Source organism: Pristiophorus japonicus, chromosome 4 (assembly GCF_044704955.1).
Source record: "Pristiophorus japonicus isolate sPriJap1 chromosome 4, sPriJap1.hap1, whole genome shotgun sequence".
Lineage (NCBI taxonomy): Eukaryota > Metazoa > Chordata > Chondrichthyes > Pristiophoridae > Pristiophorus > Pristiophorus japonicus.
The window spans coordinates 109,026,911-109,047,142 of NC_091980.1; the positions used below are offsets into that span (position 1 = coordinate 109,026,911).

Consider the following 20,232-nt stretch of genomic DNA (forward strand, 5'->3'; position numbering starts at 1 on the left):
TCTGCCTTGGAAATTTACCAAGCACAATAGCACACTAATCCTAATGATCTGAGTAGCTGCAGGTGAATGCCTCTTTAAATCTTTTTTCCAGTCACGTAGGTCAGTTTGCTGAAGCGAATCATGATAGGCTTTACTCAGCGGGTTTGCTGCTTCACACAACTTCTAACCTGCTCAGTTAAAATCGTGTTGGGGTTCCAATAACTTCACAGGACTCCAATTTGCACTTATTAAAGAAGCTTTGCCTGTTTCTGGTGGGAATGTTTACCACCCGAGTCAAAATGGTGGTTGGTGAGTCTCTGACAGAAACAGAGCTATAAGTTGATTTTCACTACTTTAATCACAGGGCAGCTTGTTTTAAAATCGGGCCAAAGATTTTGTTATGTGAACTGGTGCTGTCCTATTGTACTGCCCTGAAAGACATGATAGAGGTGTACTGTATAGTGCCTAATTATGCTTTCAGGAGAGGAGTCACGATACAACAGGTGCAAGAAGGCCCAGAAGAACATGAGAATGAACCCAAGGCTGAGGCATTCTCAGTTCCACTGAAGCAGCAGCAAGGAATAAATCCAACATTTACCACAAAACTATTTCACTTATACTTTTGACATTCCCCATTGTAAATCTGTGTATTGTGTTCTCAGTTAACTGATTAACCAAACACAAATGATATGACTCTGCACTTTACCTCCCCCTCCCTGCTTGCACATCTATCCATCTCCTGCTGAAATGTGGCCAAGTACAAAAGAACTCTCTGCACTAAGTTCAAATCCAATTCCAAAGATTTATTAGTACAATAATATTTGGTGTGCTACCATTGTCTCTTCCTCTGTTGGTTTCCCTTTGTGACTGGGCATTGTGTCTAATGTTGTACTCCTTGATACCAACTTCTGCTGTGGTAGCTGCATGAGCCTGCTTGCTTTTTGACACTGCATGTGTCATTTCAATATGCTGTTGAGTAGCCCTGAGTGAAGGATCTCTCATCCGTGCCTACTCCTGCCATTCTTCAGTTGCTGGGCATTCCCTTAGCATGTCCTGTGATCTGTGCAGGACTGCAGTGCAGTCATTGAAGTCCCACATCAGGATACTATCCAGTCAGCTCCCCTGCTTGATGAATCCAGAGTCATGGCAAAGCCATTTATACTGGTTGTGACTTTTTAGTTGTTTGAGAAATATTAAGGATGATTGTTATAGGAGCACTGTGACTGCCTGTGTTTTCTTTCCTGCTAAATTATGTGTTCCTGTGCTTTTGTTAACTGGTAATAACATTACCAGTTAACAAAAGATAACAAAATTTAGCAGGAAAAATAACTCAGAACTCGTCCACAGCAAACGAGCCAAAGGCGGGCAGAGGAAACATTACAAGGACACCCTCAAGGCCTCCCTGATAAAGTGCGACATCCCCACTGACACCTGGGAGTCCTTGGCCATAGACCGCCCTAAGTGGAAGAAGTGCATTCGGGAGGGCACTGAGCACCTCGAGTATCGTCGTCGAGAGCATGCAGAAATCAAGCGCAGGCAGCGGAAGGAGTGTGCAGCAAACTAGGCTCCCCGCCCACCCTTTCCCTCAACGACTATCTGTCCCACCTGTGACAGAAACTGTGGTTCTCCTATTGGACTGTACAGCCACCTGAGAACTCATGCTAAGAGTGGAAGCAAGTCTTCCTCGATCCCGAGGGACTGCCTATGATGATGATGATGATGATGAATAACATTACAAAGGAATACAGGGTTGTTCCTGGTTTCTTAATATAACCGCATATTCATTACTTACGGTAATTTCACTTCAGATCTTCAGATCTTTAACAACTACAAGTGAGGTATGTATATTTAATATTCAGGATGGATTTGAGTGCAGGTTCTGGAGCCATAGTTTATTAAAAAATGATTTGCACTTTGATTCAAAATAAAAAATAAACACTTGCAAATTTGACTACTTTTCAGATGATTGTGTCCATATTTCTACCCAGTAAGTGCATATGTGCTCCTTTATTACAAAGCACATCTAATATAGTTTCAGTATATACAATTTATAATCAATAATACTGGCAAAGACTATTCAAGGTCAAGTGTCATTTAAATGCATGTAGCAAATAAAATCTTGCATGCTCACTCACCCTTTGAATTCCATCATGAATTTTCTTCACACAGTTCTCCAAACCATTTGTCCTGTTTATCATATTCCACAGATGAGCATATGTTTGTTCAAGCTCAAATGGATTTCGACCCTTTGTTTTGATTATTTGCAATACTTCTGAATCAAGGACAGTACCATACGGAACATCTGTTTGTTTGGCGAGGTCCTGAAAAGATCTGCATCATGGAAAACATAATTAGTTATCTCAGCAACTGTCTACACTTATTTAATAATTTATTCAGCGAAATGTTATATTAATTTAATTGTGTAAATGTCAAAGCAATTATTTAAATTAGCTTCTCATTTTAAAACTTAGTACTACCACTTCAAAAAAGTACAGGTACTGAATATGAAATTTGTGAGTCTTCCTGACAAAAGGCACAGGCTTAGAAATAGGGTGCCTTAGTGTCAGCCGTTAAGGCTGGGAAAAAATGGCGCCTATCTCGCTTCCGCCTGCTTCTGGCGTGGAACGTGACGGCCGCCATATTGGGTAGGTCGGCAGCGCTGCCGTTGCCTGCGCTCGCCTGAAATATTTTAATGATCAACATTGGGCCGAAAATTGTGGTCGGAGGCTTCCTTCGGACGAATGCCTCTGACCCGAAAAAAATCTACGAAAGTACCTGGTGGCCCTGGAGTAGGATTCCGGTCGGAGGCCTTCGTTCACTGCGCAGCGCATGGGAAGATATCTTCCACGTATGAACGCATCTGCTGGAATCACGTGGGCCTGGATCACCAATGAACATCTAGTATTCTCATTGATAATAACGCGAACTCCGTTTGTACAAGCTCCCATTACTATCAATAAGAAACCCCCCCCAAAACAAGAAACACAACACAATAAATGTTTTAAAAAACCTCACATATTTAAAATTAATTGAAATTGAATGTAATTAAATGTTTTAGAAACAAAAAATATTTTTTTGAATTTTTTTTAATGTGTTTTAAATAGTGTTAAAAATAAACTTACCTTAATAGATAGGGTTTTTAATATAAAAATGAGTGATTAAATTAAGTTTTTCTATGTTTTAAAACTCTTACGCTGGTAAAAGTAGGCTCTATATTTACTTTTACCAGGCATGAGAGTTTGAAGGACATTTGCTGGGCAAGAGTTGGACAAATAGCCCAATCTCTGCCCGCAGATGTCCTTCCCCTGGGGATGCACTGGATCTGTCAAAATAAATTTTGACAGATCGGAAAAGCCCGTTTTCGGCACATGCGCATCGCGCCTGAGAACCGGCTGTAGTGAGGCCTCACCGGGTGCGTGCGCACTTCGTATGGACCCGGCGTTGCCGCAATTTTCGCCTATAGTGACGTAAATTGGTGTGCAAAGCCGAATTGACACATGATGTGCGATTTTAGACTTTGCCGTTCCTTAAAGCCCTCTCCAAAGCAGGCCCGTGCATGCAGCTGCTGCCAGCCGTATCTGACCCAGAAGAAAGCAGAGATCATCTATAGATTTCTCACTCTTTAATTACTATGTAGCCCCACCCATCCGAGGCTCTGTGACAGGTTTGCATTCTGAACTGACCACTGTTTCAAATAATTCTGACATTGTTTGCACTCGGTGGTTTAATCAGAAATGGTATGACACAAGTAGCCTGATTTTTCATAAATTCAAGTATTTGGAACCTCAAACTACTAAAATGATGCCACCAAAATTATAGTCATTTCATGAGTTAATGAGGATTTTTTTGATTAATAATTGTACTTGGCACCTTAGCTGTTAACTATTTGAGTGTGTTAGCAGTTGAATTAAGCATGTATTTCAGTTAAACTGTAGGTTGCATTGTTTAAAATCTGACAGCTTAGTGCTTCTTTGGGTTTTGATTCGTCTTGCAATTCTCTGTTAGCCTACAAAACACGAGAAATATAACTAGAATCCACTTCAGTTTCATAAATCTCGATTTCCTGATCACGCAGTACAGATAGTTTAGACCCGACCTTCGGCCTCTTGCTCAGCGCACGAAGCAGCGCGTCCCACACTAGGCTGTGCACTGCAATAAATCAAATCAGCAGACAGCACCAAAATAAGGGTTCAGCCTCTGATCTTTTTACACCTCGCCCAGTGGCAACACCGCCCATTTTCGGGCCTTATTGGATTTCTAGGCCACAATGTCTTAGAATCAGATGTAACGTAAGCTGAGTTCCAAATAACAGCATTTTATCTATGTCATTAGTTCAGCAAGTTTCCATCTCCTGCATAACCATGAACAGCAAATGCCTGCTCCCAAATTTCTAACATTAGTATGGTTCAAGGAGTGGGGGGAAAGAAACACATTTCTGTGTTTATCAAATCACAATTAAAATGCAATATCAACAACAACAACTTGGGCTGGATTATTTAGTTTTCTGCGCTCCATTGATCGCCCCGGAGCGGCAGCAATGGCTGTGGTGTGGTCTTCTGGACGGGCAGTCAGCCTCCAGCGCCCCGCAGGGAGCCTCGGGTCCGGTTTTGCAGCGGCGTGGAGCAACACACCCGGAAGAGCTGCGCCGGTGTGCAACACCTCTGGTTGCGACACCAGCGCAAGTTTTGACTCCCACCCGACCCGTACACCTCGAAGCGCGCATCGCAGTGAACACCTGGGAAATCGGGCGGTCCATCGATACCAACTGCAGAGAGGTAAGTAATGGACACCTAAGGTACGTGTGATTGCTGTTCTTTTAATTTTTTGTGTGGTTTTTGTTGTGGTGGCGTGGGCAATGTTTTGGGAATATTTTTGTGGGGGTTTTTTTTTAGTTTTTTTTTCTCCCCAGGCATCTCTTGGAGTGCTCCCGGCCCGGCTCTTTAACTCGGGTGTTTCCCATGCTCGCGCCCAAGAGAGGTGTACAAGGCTCACCTTAGCACTGCGCCCCCTGACTCAGGGCCCAGCTGCCCAAATTTACTTACTGAGGCGCAAACTGTTCCCGGGCGCCTCACTGCCATTACTGCTCCGAAATCATCAAAGCTGAATATTTATATTTATTCTATTTTACTGATCATTTCCTAGCTTTGGATATGGAAAAACAGCAAGGAAAAGGGATTAGAGTTGCTAACAACATATGGAGCTAGCACTACAAGGGTTGGTGCTGTTCCCTGCATTTTTCTTGCAGCTATCACACTGTAAAAATCATGTCCGTTGTGCCCCATAGGGGATGAAATCAGCACTGTGACTCCGGGAGGAGCTCCTCAGCCACAGTTGAGGAAGACTCTAGCAACCCAGAGGCTGATAATAGGGAGATTCCTCTGCAGTTGCCGCAGTCGGACTTGTTTCCTTTTTTAAAGATGGTCACGATGCATCTCTGAGATCTCCCAGCATGCTCTCCTCCCTCCAAATGGGAGAGATGAGGTCATGCATTAATGCCAACAGTGCCTTTCCACCATACTTCAGTGCCGCAGTGGGGATGCCATCCGCTCCCATATGTTGTGTATGTATATACCCTGTACACTGAATGTACAGTTACATAAGACCACTGAATGTATCTTCACACTGTATACACTAGGCCTGTACCACCAGAGGGTGCAACTGGTGGAGACCTAGGGGTCACCTGCACACTGCAGGTAACCAAGTATAAAAGGGAGCTCACCTTACTGTACCCTCATTCAGGAGCTGCAATAAATAGTCTCCAGGCCCCAGTGATCGACGTCCTATTATGGCCCCAAATTTGGATCCATCACAGCAACTGAAAATCCAACCGTCGAACTCGACTGCGCGGCGATGACACTGACTGCACTACCCAATGGCGAGATGATCCAACCCAAACGACCAGACCTCACCTTCCGGGCTCAAGTGGCAGGAATCCAAAGGAAGAAGATCGGCACAGAAGGTAAATTCCTGGCTTCCGTGGCAGAACCTGGGGAGAAAAGGATCACCGCAGCCTACCTCGGGGAGAGAGAGAGAAGATGTCGCCCGCACTACAGGTGAAGCACCTAAAATCAAGATGGCCACGACCAGACCACGAGGGGCAGCATTGAGGGAGCAACACATGATGCCGAGAAGTGAACCAGATTGGGGTAAAGATTGCAAGGCCCTCTTAAAGGAGACCGGCAACCCAGAACAATTAAAGGGATAAGTTCCACTCTTTGTACAGCGATGCTGGTGATACTAATATAAAAGATGTAATTAACAAATGCAAGTATCTCAATGTAACTTTGAACAGCGATGCCGGTAGTATATATGGAAAAGATGTAATTGACAAATGCGAAGATGTAATTGACAAATATGAATTTGTAAAGACAACTAACAATGTCGAGTTGGGTGATTGCAGTTGGAGCCAATATATCATGAATGTAAATGATGGAATACTGTGTGATGCCGCGTTCTACATGTACGCCGACAAAGCCAAGGGCAACCTCCTGTGGGAAGCACCCAGGTCCAGCGGGCTACCCGATCATGTAGCCTGTGCCTCCGGGACCAAGGTGATGCCCCAGGGAGTGTGGACACGGTGGGGGAATACTCACTGCGGAGCCAGCGATCAGCAGACGACGCAGGCACCACTACTGGCACCCCACCCCAGATCGGCTCTACTCCTCTGGCCACCAGGGCCAGTACCAGGAGCAAGAGGCTAGCATCCTCCAGCTCTCCCAGCGGGACCTGGGATGACCAGGCTCTCACTACCGCTGAAGGGCAGCAGGGAGGCCCTACAGCCCTTAAAGGAGGACAGGGTGGCCACACTAGGCAACAGAAAAGGCCCTGAGACTCAGCCAGGGGAGCGATCCGAGCCCACCCAGCTGGCAGGGGGCGCAGCGCTGACATCAGACAACCTGGACACAGTCTGGTACTAGCGTCCTCACCCATCTGCACCTACACCGCAGGGGCAAGTCTGTAATACCATGTAATACCTTACCTGCATTATATACTTGTTCCACTACTGCTAAACCCAAACAGTGATTTAACTAATCCTATTTTTGATTCTCTGTACATGTATCCAAATGCAGATGTCAAGCCATACACATGGTCTATGTATGACAGGGTGAAAATGGATGTATGTAGCCATGGCCACACATGGATCACATCCAGAACCCGCTCAAACTCCACTGCAATCTCCAACCGTCCACTGCTGACCATTTCCCAATGTCGTGGCAATAAGGACTTGGGGGTCTACAGGGAGAGAGCCATTCCCAATCACAGACAAAGTGCAAGGGCTTTGCACTCAAGTCAAGGGCCAGAGCACACAGTGCAAAGGCCAGTGGCACAAGACTTATGGGGGAGTGATGTTGTGTATGGATATACCCTGTACACTCAATGTATAGTTACACAAGACCACTGAATGTATCGTCACACTCTCGACACTATGCCTGTACCACCAGAGGGTGCAACTGGTGGAGACCTAGGGGGGTCACCTGCACACTGCAGGTAACCAAGTATAAAAGGAAGCTCACCTTACTGTACCCTCATTCAGGAGCTGCAATAAATGGACTAAGGTCACAACAGTTCAAGTGCAATACCTTACCTCGTGGAGTCATTACTAGAGTGATTACAGACACAATACCATAGACTTGCTGTTCTTAAGCTGTCTTATGGCATTTTCTACCTCGTGCAGCATTGGGGTATCACTGAGGTGAAGGCAGGTAGCGTGCTGCAGGATGGAGTCGAGGACACGTGAGTCAAAGGCAGAGTCTCGGTTGAGGAGATCTTCGAAGTGCTCCTTCCAGCAGGCCTTGACTGCCTCGGTGTCCTTTATGAATGTTTCCCCATTCTTGGCCAGCAGTGGGGTGGCGCCTTGGGTGTTTGGGCCATAGGTGGCCTTGACTGCGATGATGAATCCTCACACATCATGGCTGTCGGCCAGCTGCTGTATCTCCTGTGCTTTTCCATCCACCATCTGTGCTTTAGGTCCGAATTTTTTGTTGGACCTCAGCCTTAAGCCGTCTGTAATGCTGCCTTGCTGCTCCCGAGTTGGGTTGTTGTTTAAGGCTCAGAAATGCCCTGCGAGGGTCTATGGAGTATCCTCCTACATTTCGGCTGCCCCCAAAAGTTTGTCACCATCCTCCGCCTGCTCCACGATGACATGCAGGTCGTGATCCTTACCAATGGATCCATTACAGACCCAATCCACATCCGGACCGGCGTCAAGTAGAGCTGTGTCATCACGCCAGCCCTCTTCTCAATCTTTCTCGTTGCCAAGCTCCATCTCACACTCAACAAGCTCCCCGCTGGAGTGGAACTAAACTACAGAACCAGTGGGAACCTGTTCAATCTTCGTCATCTCCAGGCCAGATCCAAGACCAGCCAACCTCTGTCGTCGAGCTACAGTACGCGGATGATGCCTGTGTCTGCGCACATACAGAGGCTGCACTCCAATTCATAGTCAACATATTCACTGAGGCAAATGAAAGCATGGGCCATACACTCAACATCCGTAAGGCAAAGGTCCTCCACCGACCTGTCCCCGCCGTACAGCACTACCCCCCAGTCATCAAGATCCACGGCGCGGCCCTGGACGACGTGGACTATTTCCCATACCTCGGGAGCCTCTTATCAACAAGAGCAGACATTGACTACGAGATTCAACACCACCTCCAGTGCGCCAGTGTAGCCCTCACCCGCCTGAGGAAAAGAGTGTTTGAAGACCAGGCCCTCAAATCTGCCACCAAGCTCATGGTCTACAGGTCTGTAGTAATACCCGCCATCCTGTATGGCTCAGAGACATGGACCATGTACAGTAGACACCTCCAGTCACTGGAGAAATACCACCAACGATGTCTCCACAAGATCCTGCAAATCCCCTGGGAGGACATTAGCATCCTCGACCAGGTTAACATCCCCAGCATTGAAGCACTGATCACACTCGATCAGCTCTGCTGGGCAGGCCACGTTGTTCGCATGCCCAACAGGAGACTCCCAAAGCAAGCGCTCTACTCGGAACTCCTTCACGGCAAACGAGTCAAAGATAGGCAGAGGAAACATTTCAAGGACGCCCTCAAAGCTTCCCTGATAAAGTGCAACATCCCCACTGACACCTAGGGGTCCCTGGCCTGGTCAAAGACCGCCGTAAGTGGAGGAAGTGCATCCAAGAGGGCGCTGAGCACCTCGAGTCTCATCGGCGAGAGCAGAAACCAAGCGCAGGCAGCGGAAAGAACGTGCGGCAAACCAGTCCCACCCACCCTTTCCCTCAACTATTGTCTGCCCCACCTGCGACAGGGACTATGGTTCTCGTATTTGACTGTTCAGTCACCTAAGAACTCATGTTTAGAGTGGAAGCAAGTCTTCCTCGATTCTGAGGGGCTGCCTATGATGATGATGATGATGATGGCACACACACAATGAACTGAACAGTTTCCTTCCAAAATTTCTGATTCTAAATTTTTGACAATTTAAAAACTTTTTTCTAGCATTTCTTCCAGTATGTATCTATATATAAGTTGCTATATCATAAACCTCAGATACTGAATAGAAAATCCATATCCTTCTTGATCGAGATGCTCTATAGCTTATGGCACTTGGTTCAAAATAAGAATAGATTTGAGCATTAAATAGGTTAATTGTGAAAACATATTTCTCCAAAGTTCCTCTCTTCCTCTCCCTCCAATTTCCGAAAACTCTTAAAATCTCTGCAGTTCAGCTTCCTCCGATGTCACACTATTTAGACTGCCAAGGCCAAAGTCATGAATGACATTGTCTGTGACTTTGTCTGTGGTGCCATCTCCCTGCTCAATCTTTCCAGAGAAGTTGACTGTTTTATCATGTTTTATCATGTTATCCTCCTGTACACCCCTCTTGTAACCTGCTCTTGAGTAGTTCCATTCCTTCCTTTTTAGACACAGCCATCATATCATCCAGCAATGGTTTCTCTTCCCTTTTCCACACCATCATCGCTGGAGTCACACAAGGATATATCATTGGTCCCCCCCTTTTGCTCATCTGCATGCTGCTCGTCAGTGACAAGATCCGCAGTTACGTGGTCAGCTTCCATCTGTATGCTGCCGACACCCAGCTTGACCATCTTCATGCTGTCAGACTGCCTCTCCAACCTCACTTATTTCCACCTTCATTTTTATTCCTCAGTCTCTCTGCTGCTGAAACCCTTATCTATGAAAGTTTCACCTCCATAATTGATTATTCAAATGTCCTATTTCTCTGCCTTCCGACTTGTTAAACTTAAAATCCCTTGGCCGAAATTTTCCACTAAAAAACGGGTGAGTTTGGAGCGTGGGAGTCAGTTAAATTGTTAAAAATAATGCCGATCTCCGACTGAGCACAGAAAGCTCTCACAAACAGCAATGTGATAATGACCAGATAATCTGCTTTTGTTATGTAAATTGAGGTATAAATATTGGCCGGGACACCAGGGATAACTCCCCTACTCTTCTTTGAAATAGTGCCATGGGACCTTTTACGCCCACCTGAGAGAGCAGGGAGGAGGAGGCTCGTGTGGAGCATAAATGCTGGTACAAATCAGTTGGTCCAAATTACCTGTTTCTGTACTGTTATTACTATGTAGATTTATTCAAATATGACCATAATGAGAGACATTAGAAAGTATTACTATGAGTCAACCTGAAACACAAGAAAGGCAAGCGTATTTGAAATCACTGAACTCAAATTTGCTCGTGACATTATCACAAGCAAAAGCCTGACAAGTCCAAAGTCCCAGGTATTGAGCACAAATCACACCCACAGTGCAAGAAGGATATGCAGAGACTAAGGGCCCAAGTTTCGAGCCGCGCCTAGAACGGCGCAGTCCCAACCTGGACGCCCGCTTTTCGCGCCACAAAGTGCGCCTACAAAAAACCTCCATATTCTCCAACTCCCTGCAGGTCCTCTGGCCTTCGGCGCAGCGCAGCAGGAGCTGTAGGGGGCGGAGCCAGGTCCCTGCGCTGAAAACAGTGCCGGGACCTCTGCACATGCGCGCTACAGTGGGCACGCAAGTGCAGTAGCTCCAGGCACCCGAAACTGTGTGGGAGGGACCGAAGCACGCAGCCCCTAGCCCTGGCCCAATGGCCTCACTGGGGCTGCGTGAATAAGGCTCCTCTCACGGCCAGCTACTGCTTCCTGCCGACCCGACTCGACTCCCGCTTCCCCCCGCCCCAGACCAGACCCGACACCCGCTCCCCCCCCCCCCGCCCCGCCTCCGGACCGGACCCGACACCCGCTCCCCCCCCCCGCCCGGACCCGACCTGACCCGACTCCCGCTCCCGCTCCCCCTCCCCCCCCCCGGACCCGACTCGACTCCCGCTCCCCCCTCCCCCGACTGGACCCGACCCGACTCCCGCTCCCGCTCCCCCCTCCCCCGACTGGACCCGACCCGACTCCCGGTTTCCCCCCCCCCCTCCCCGGACCCGACCCGACCCCCGCTCCCCCCCGCCCTCGCCCCCAGACTGGATCCGACCTGACCTCCCTCTCCTTCCCTCCCCCCGAACCGAACCAACCTCCCTCCCACCACCCCCCGACCCGACCCAATGCCACCTACCTGTAAATCTGGTGCTGGGGACAGGCCCTGCCCGAAGTCTCGGGCCCGGCCCGTTCAGCCTTCCTCCCCCTTCTCCTTTCCCCCCCATCTCCTTCCCCCCTCCCCCTTCTCCCCCCCTCCCCATCCCTCCCCCTTCTCCCCCATCCCTCCCCCTTCCCTCCCTCTGCTCCCCCCCTCTCTCCCTCTACCCCCCTCCTCCCCCTCCCCTCGCTGTCAGAAACACAGACACTGACAGACAGAGAATGAGAGACACACACAGACAGACAGAGAGATAGAGACACTGACAGAGACACACTGGGGCGGGGGCATCCCAGTATGCTGTTGGAGGGCTCCCGGTGCTGCAGTCGGTAAGTAGAAAATGTTTTATTTATTGATTTAAAAAAAAAATTATTTCTTATTAATTTTTTTTGATTGATTTATTGGTTGATTTATTGATGTATTTATCATTTATTATTGATGATGGCTATTTATTTGTAAAACTGAAGTGTTTAATGTTTGTAAACTTCCCTTTAAACCCCCCCCCCCCACCCCCCCATTTGCCTGATTTGTAACCTACGCCTGATTTTCTAAAGTGTAGACAAGGTTTTTTCGAGCGTACAAAAATCTTCACTTACTCCATTCTAAGTTAGTTTGGAGTAAGTTTTCACTCATGAAACTTTGAAATCAGGCGTAAGTGGCCGGACATGCCACCTTTTGAAAAAAAAATTCTGTTCCAAAGTGAAACTGTTCTAACTGACTAGAACTGGAGCAAACTAAATGATGAGAATTCCGATTTCTAAGATACTCCGTTCTACACCAGTTGCTCCTAAAAATCAGGAGCAAATCATGTGGAAACTTGGGGCCATGAACGGTCAATTATATGAGTAAAGACACTGAATGACTCAAAAATTATCACCTCTTAGAAAACTGTTACAAAATATGACTGAATGGAGCTGGAATTATGAACAGGAAGAAAAATGGGAAAACATAAAGCTCATGAGACAGTTCTTAAATTCGATGATATAAAAATGTCAGCTGCTACATCTTGAGTGGATTACAGGCCAAATGTCTGCATTGGTCAATGAACATGCATACGTTCAGTAACTGATGCTGAAACAAGATGTGGACAGATTGAGAAGGAAATGTTAAAACAGATTTTGATCTCAGCAGTGAACGAACGGGGCCAGCCATTCATTACACTTACAATTGCCCAAGGACGTTCTATGGAATTTTGCATTGGAACTTGCTATGTTTAGAAAGCCATTTCAGTGCAGCCATTACAGGAAATCTGGGACCTGTGTGAACAGGGAAAGCAACTGTGTATCTCCTTAACCAATCAGATTGAAGAATCGTTAATGAGAAGTACAGAGGCTAAACCAGGAAGTGACAGTTAGGATTACATAGGATATACAACACAGAAACAGGCCATTCTGCCCAACCAGTCAATGCCGGTGAATGTTTAGGATATTTAATTCAATGTCAAATCAGGTACAGAAAGTGAAATAAGGAGAAAGATGGGATTAAGAGAGAGAGATAAATGAGACAGAAAGAAAAAGTAAAAAATAACATTTTTATTCAATATTATTTAAAAAAAACTTCAATATTAATTAAAATCTGAAGGAATGAAACTCCGTATTTGTAAAAGTAAATACAGAGGTTGTGTGGCAGTAATTAAGAGTTATTAAGACACCATTAAAAATTTACTTACACTGGAATGGATAAGCCCTAACTTTTTCTGGCTAATTTATTGGGCATATATCAGATAAGTGCAACATGGACACTTTGAGGTCTCTTTGAGACTAAGCTGGCTCCAAGGTAACACACTGGAGAAGTCATTGGAGTTGGTAATTTCTGGATAATGTTCGACGCCAATACTCTTAACAGGTAGGATGTTGTAGCTAGACAAGTAGTGGGAAGCTTACGAGGGCTCTCTGCTGAAAAACTGCATACTTGTAGCCGGTTAAACTGCAGCAGGACCTGTTTCCACATTGGAATCCTTAAGCCTTGATTCTTGCCAATCTGCATATATGCTCTCTGAGCTTACATAAATGCTGTGTTCTATGAGAGAATACGAGCTCAACATCAGGCAACTCTTCCCTTGAATATAGAAGATGAAGGGGTGATCTAATTGAACTTTTTAAGATGATTAAAGGAGTTGATAGGCTGGATAGAGAGAAACTATTTCCTCTGTTGGGAGTGTCCAGAACAAGGCGACAGTTTTGCATTCAGGAAACCCGGAAAAACAAGTTTTCTTCAAGTCCTGCCAAATTCAACAGCAGGACTGTGTAACATTTTTTGTTTTCGTTTCCCGGCCGGGCCAGGCAGATTGAGAGGCTGGCTGGCCAACGGGCAGGTAGGCCTTTGGCAGCAGGCCGCAACCGGAGTGCAGCCAGGAGGGAGGGAGGGGCCAGAAAGGCCGGGGGCAGGGGTGTCCGGGGCGGGGGGGGGGGGGGCGGCGAGGTGACAGATAGATTGGAGGAAGAGGGCAGATCCAAAAGGCCGGGGTGGGGGGGAGGGGAGAGCGGGGGTGGGTGGGGAACAAAGGCCTGAAGGGTCAGGGGGAGATAGGAGGCCACAGCTGGTAGCGCAGAGAACGGAGAGTTTGGAAAGACAGAGTGGGGAGGGGGTGGGGAGATTGGATGCTGGGTGGAAGGGGAGTTTGGAGGCCGGAGAGGGGTGGGCAGGGGAAAGAGCTCGGAAAGGCTGAGGGTTGGGGATATCGGAAGGGGGTAGGGTGGGATGGGGAAAGATTGTAAGAGTCAGGTGGGGAGGCCATGAGGATCGGGTGCAGGGGGAAGATTGGAACGGCCAGAGGGGGAAATCATAAGGGTTGGTGGGAGTGGAGGGAGATCAGAAAGGCCAGGGGGAGATCGTAAGGGTTGGTGGGTGGGGTTGAGATCAGAAAAGCTGTGGGTGTAGGCATATCGGAGGCCGGGGGTTGGTGGTGAGGGAGATCGTAAAGGCCAGGGGCAGGGAGCGATCCTAAGCGTCAGGGTAGGGGGGGGAGATCGTATGATCGGGGTGGGGGGAAAGACTGTAAAGAGTTGGTAGGGGGGAAAGATCGTAAGGGTTTGGGAGAGCATGAATGTAAGGGTCGGGGAGCGGGGGGGAGATCGTAAGGGTCGGAGCGAGATCAGGAGGGTCAGGGGGAGTGGAGGGAGATCGGAAAGGTCGGGGCTGATCGTAAGGATCGGGGAGGAGGATATTGTAGGAGACAGATTGTAAGGGTCAGAAGGAGGAGATTGGAAGGGTCAGAGGTCGATCGAAAGGGTCGGGGGAGATTGGAACGGCCGGGGGGAGATCAGAGGCCACAGCCGTGGTGCACAGAGGAGGGAGGGAGGGATCAGTAAGATGGAACGGGAGGAGTGGCCAGGTGTGGGGGGGGGTGGGTGGCGGTCAGTAGGAAATCGTGGCTTGGGGCGACATCATGAATTGGGAGGTGGAGGGGGAGATTGGCCAATCGCGGGAGTGATTCACATGTAAGCTTGATGGGCTGAGGAGGTGCACTTCTGCTCCTCCTGGCCCACAGGCAGTGCTGGTAAGGCACTTACTTGCTAGATTCAGTAGTCCTCACATCTCTTTAGCTGTCGGGTTTCCCGAAGCCCGGAGACCCAGCTGACCAGCATAAAATTTTAAATGGAGGTAAAATCTGAAGCATGCAGCCTTAATAAAATATTTAAATGGCGATCCGCCTCCTGGACCAGGTTGGTTACCCAACCCATCCCGCCTCCACTAAAACCGGAAGTGGGCGGGTTCCAGGTGGGCTGGGTTCGAGTTTGTGATTTCGAACATTTTAACATCCCGCCTGACCCAAACCCATTCATTTTTGGTTGTTAAAATTCCCTCCAGTATTTCTAAACAGATTCTACTTATGATGCTTGGCTTGGTGCACTCTTAGCACGGTGTTGGATTTGCACAAGTGTGTTTTGCACAACCAACTGACCCAACAAAATGCAAATTCACTCTAGTGCAGCTGACAGGAGATTTGGGACAATGATGTATATATATTATACAGCCTCTATGGAGAGGTTTGATCAATAGCACTCGAATAGAAAAAAATGTAGTGGGCTAAGCAGCTTGCAGAGGAAATTAAAGATACTGAAAGAAAAGGTCTGAGGCAAATGTGAATAAAGATACCTGGAGTAGAAGGGTGGTGTGAAAAACAATAGCGAGCTGTACGTGGAAGACAGTGAGATCAAGAATGAAAAAGAAGGAGCTACAGAGAAGAGTCTTTGTGACTGATCCACATTGACCTATGTGCAAAGACGTGGACTGGAAATCTGCACATGTTTTGGTGCAATTGTATAATAGCATTTACTGGTCTCTTTGATGTTATTGATGTTACTGGATATTATCATGCTGCTGTCTCATGTTTGGATGTTCTCTACAACCAATGAATTTCAAGGAAAAAGGGAATGGTAAAGTGTATATATGGTATCTCTTCTTTGCAAACAGATAATAATTTCCAGTGATATTTCTAAAGCTATATTTTAATTAGATGCTAATTCTAATGTAGCTTTAGCATTTTGTACTAAAGCTCAATATTAAATATAATAAAGAAAACTTATGTTGTATGAGTACGTGGGGATGAAGAGGATTCTATTATTCACTGCAAAGAGCTGTGAACACACATACTTGACCTCTTTCACAGAAAATTAGCTGGAAATGCAGTGCTTCCTGGGCAAATTGGGATTTCCTTAATTTTCATGTAGTTTTTTCACACACAAGTTGTGCACTCAACAGCTAGAGTAACACACTTCTCGGGATTACACTAATCCAAAGGCTCAGTAGCATCTTTATCGTGGTAGGTTCTGATTTGCTGGATTTTGTCATTCTATTAATGAAATCACGTTTTCAAAACCGCCTGTTTAAAAGATGTGCAACCATGCCATTTTGCTGGTGTGCTGTAAATATGACAAAAATATGTTCACTGAATGATTATATGGGCATGGTACAACAATTTGACAAATAGTTACTCTCAATGTACACTGTATAGGACATTTTTTATTTAAACACAATCTTCAATCCAGAATATCATAACCAAAGTAGTTTCGTATTTATGAGGATGGTACTGTAATTTATAGGAACAGTCATTTTCAATGACACACTCAGACTACTGTTTTTGGTAACAGAAATAATTAAGGTGAAATGGTTCCCCAAAAGGGCTCAGGATCAATGTTCCTTCTAATTTTATTTTCTACAGAGCGGGCCACGAACTCCTTTGAGCGCGACCTTTTTGTCCACGGGCAAATTTTACAACAACAACAACATTTACAACAACGACAGCAGCAACCACTTAAAAGCATATATAGAGTAATGCCATGTTGCCACCCACCGTCTCAAATCATGAGACAATCAGACAAGGTTCCATACAAGTTTAACATATCTTCTCTGCTTTTTATTTCTATTCCTCTAGAAATGAACGCCGGTGCTTTATTTGCACTTTATGGATTTTTAACCTGCGTTGCTACTTTAAATAATTTGTGAATCTACACCCCGAGACCCCTTAAGACTCTTATTTTCCAAGGATTAGATAGCCTCCTTATTCCTCCGACCAAAATGTACCACCTCATGCCCATTCTACATAAGAACATAAGAACTAAAGAAATAGGAGCAGGAGTAGGTCATACGCCCCCTCGAGCCTCCCCTGGCATTTAACACGATTATGGCTGATCCGATCATGGACTCAGGTCCATTTCCCTGCCTGCTCTCCATAACCCCTTATTCCCTTATCATTTAAGAAACTGTCTATTTCTGTCTTAAACGTATTCAATGTCCCAGTCTCCACAGCTCTCTGAGGCAGCGAATTCCACAGATCCACAACCCTCTGAGAGAAGAAATTTCTCCTCATCTCAGTTTTAAATGGGCGGCCCCTCATTCAAAGATTATGCCCTCTAGTTCAAGTCTCCCCTATCAGTGGAAACATCCTCTCTGTATCCACCCTCGGTCAAGCCCTCTCATAATCTTATACATTTCGATGAAATCACCGCACATTCTTCTGAATTCCAACGAGTAGAGGCCCAACCTACTCAACCTTTCCTCATAAATTAACCCCCTCATCTCCAGAATCAACCTTGTGAACCTTCTCTGAACTGCCTCTAAAGCAAGTATATCCTTTCATAAATATGGAAACCAAAACTGCATGCAGTATTCCAGGTGTGCCTTCACCAATAACTGTAGCAAGACTTCCCTGCTTTTATACTCCATCCCCTTTGCAATAAAGGCCAAGATTCCATTGGCCTTCCTGATCACTCACTGTACCTGCATACTATCCTTTTGTGGTTCATGCACAAGTACCCCCAGGTCCCACTGTGCTGCAGCACTTTGCAATCTTTCTCCATTTAAATAATAACTTGCTTTTTGATTTTTTTCTGCCAAAGTGCACAACCTCACATTTTCCAACATTATACTCCATCTGCCAAATTTTTTTGCCCACTCACTTAGCCTGTCTATGTCCTTTTGCAGATTTTTTGTGTCCTCCTCAAACATTGCTTTTCCTCCCATCTTTGTGTCATCAGCAAACTTGGCTACATTGCACTTGGTTCCTTCTTCCAAGTCGTTAATATAATTTGTAAATAGTTGGGGTCCAGCACTGATCCCTGCGGCACCCCACTGGTTACTGATTGCCAACCCGAGAACGAACCATTTATCCCGACTTTCTGTTTTCTGTTCGTTAGCCAATCCTCTATCCATGCTAACATATTACCCCCAACCTTGTGAACTTTTATCTTGTGCAGTAACCTTTTATGTGGCACCTTATCAAATGCTTTCTGGAAGTCCAAATACACCACATCCACTGGCTTCCCTTTATCCACCCTGTTCGTTACATCCTCAAAGAATTGCAGCAACTTTGTCAAACATGACTTCCCTCTCATATAACCATGCTGACTCTGCCTGACCAAATTTTGCTTTTCCAAATGTTCTGCTACTGCTTCTTTAACAATAGACTCCACCATTTTCCCAACCACAGATGTTAAGCTAATTGCTCGATAGTTTCCTGCTTTTTGTCTGCCTCCTTTTTTAAATAGGGGCATTACATTTGCAGTTTTCCAATCTGCTGGGACCTCCCCAGAATCCAGGGAATTTTGGTAAATTACAACCAATGCATCCACAATCCCTGCTGCTACTTCTCTTAAGACCTAGGATGCAAGCCATCAGGTCCAGGGGATTCTGTAAGATTGGTTATGGTAGAATTAATTAAAAGCTTTTAGTTCATCATGTACAAACTCTATTTAAAAAAAATTACTTGTCAGAAATGACTGGGCTATTAAAAAACTGCGTGATAATGCATTAACAGTTCATAAATGTCACTCAGTTACACAGTTATGCTTCAACAAATAATCCAAAAGCCCAAGATGAGCTGAAAGAGACATATCTATTCATGCAATTAATATTAATTGAAAAGTTTTCAGCATATTAGTCCATCACTCATGTCACTATAGCAATGACTACACAAGCAACAGGAGCAGTGGCTTTCCTATGGTGTGATATACTGTACATCGACATAAGTAATTAGAACATTAATCACAATGCAATCAGATAACCAACAAATATAAAGTGCTGCAGTTCTTTAGTTCACAGTATTTAAAAGAATTGCACAAAAATGGGTATCTGTATTTTCAACTTCAGTCACTTCCATTAATAAATGTTGTTTTCGTGAACCAGCACGATGTAACATATCAGTGCAGAAAAACAGATACACAAGTTGCATCACCAAATTAAAAATAAAAAACAGGAAAATCTATGATTTAACAGAAATAAACATTCATCTTTCTTCCTGTACTGGAGAACCAGTCAGACTGATTTAGAAATGTTGACTAATACCTTGTCGTAAGGATGTTAGTTTACGAATTTCACTCCTAATCTTTTTCTTTCAAACATTCTCCATAATATTAATCCCTGCTCTTATCACGAAAAGTGTTGAATTAATTTAGGTTCTTTGCAATTAAATAGCATGAAACAAATGTTATTGTACTCTTAATTTTTAATCTGCTATTTCAAACATGTATACTAAATCAACATTATACATTATCAGTGTAACCAAAGTATTTTCCATGTCTTTATCAATAAACAAATAGTGGTTTCTTCTAAAGTAGCTTCCTGCAATTTTTATACATCATTACATAACTCTTGTTTCTATTAACACTCCATTAAATATTTAACAAGAAATCTTATTAGAAATTAAGGGTGCCTGAAATGTATATGTTTATGTGAATGAAACTGTGACGTGAATACTGTGTTTAAATGATTTTATTCGAGCTCAAGCCAAGTAAGGGGTTAATGTACAAGGTGTGTTTTACTGGAACTGCTTAAGTTTCATTTCTCTCGAAAATTGTATTAGAGTTTGAGATAAAGGAGGAGAAATTTGGTAGTGCCCATTTGGGGCGTTAACGTTTAACGTTTTGAAAAGTTAGCGCCAGGCGCAAACGAATACTAACCTCTTCTAAATTGGGCTTTAGCACCCCAGGAAGGGGGGCAGTAAATGAGATGCTAATTACCTCAGTGGGGTGCTGCAGGTGCACTAACAGCAGAGTGTTACCCAATTTCAGGTGACTTGTATTTAGCAATCATCCTTCAATCCTTCACACTGGCTCATTCCAGCTCTTAAAGAGAAGCTTCTATCAAGCTGCAGCTGCTGCATTTGAGGGATAAGCTGAGAGCAAATGGAAGAAGTTTCTGGTATGGCAGCTACAAATCCAGCTGCAAGGGAGATGGAGTGGCAATTTACT

General features: G+C 45.4%; 1 protein-coding gene across 1 annotated transcript in view; it reads right to left on the reverse strand.

The window, feature by feature from the left end:
* Nucleotides 1-20,232, reverse strand: part of LOC139262477 (glutamate receptor ionotropic, delta-2-like) — a 644,533-nt gene that overhangs the window by 54,689 nt on the left and 569,612 nt on the right. Inside the window, exon 13 of the mRNA XM_070877660.1 lies at nucleotides 2,115-2,310. Coding sequence (XP_070733761.1) covers nucleotides 2,115-2,310 — 196 coding nt within the window. The remainder of the gene's footprint in view (nucleotides 1-2,114; nucleotides 2,311-20,232) is intronic.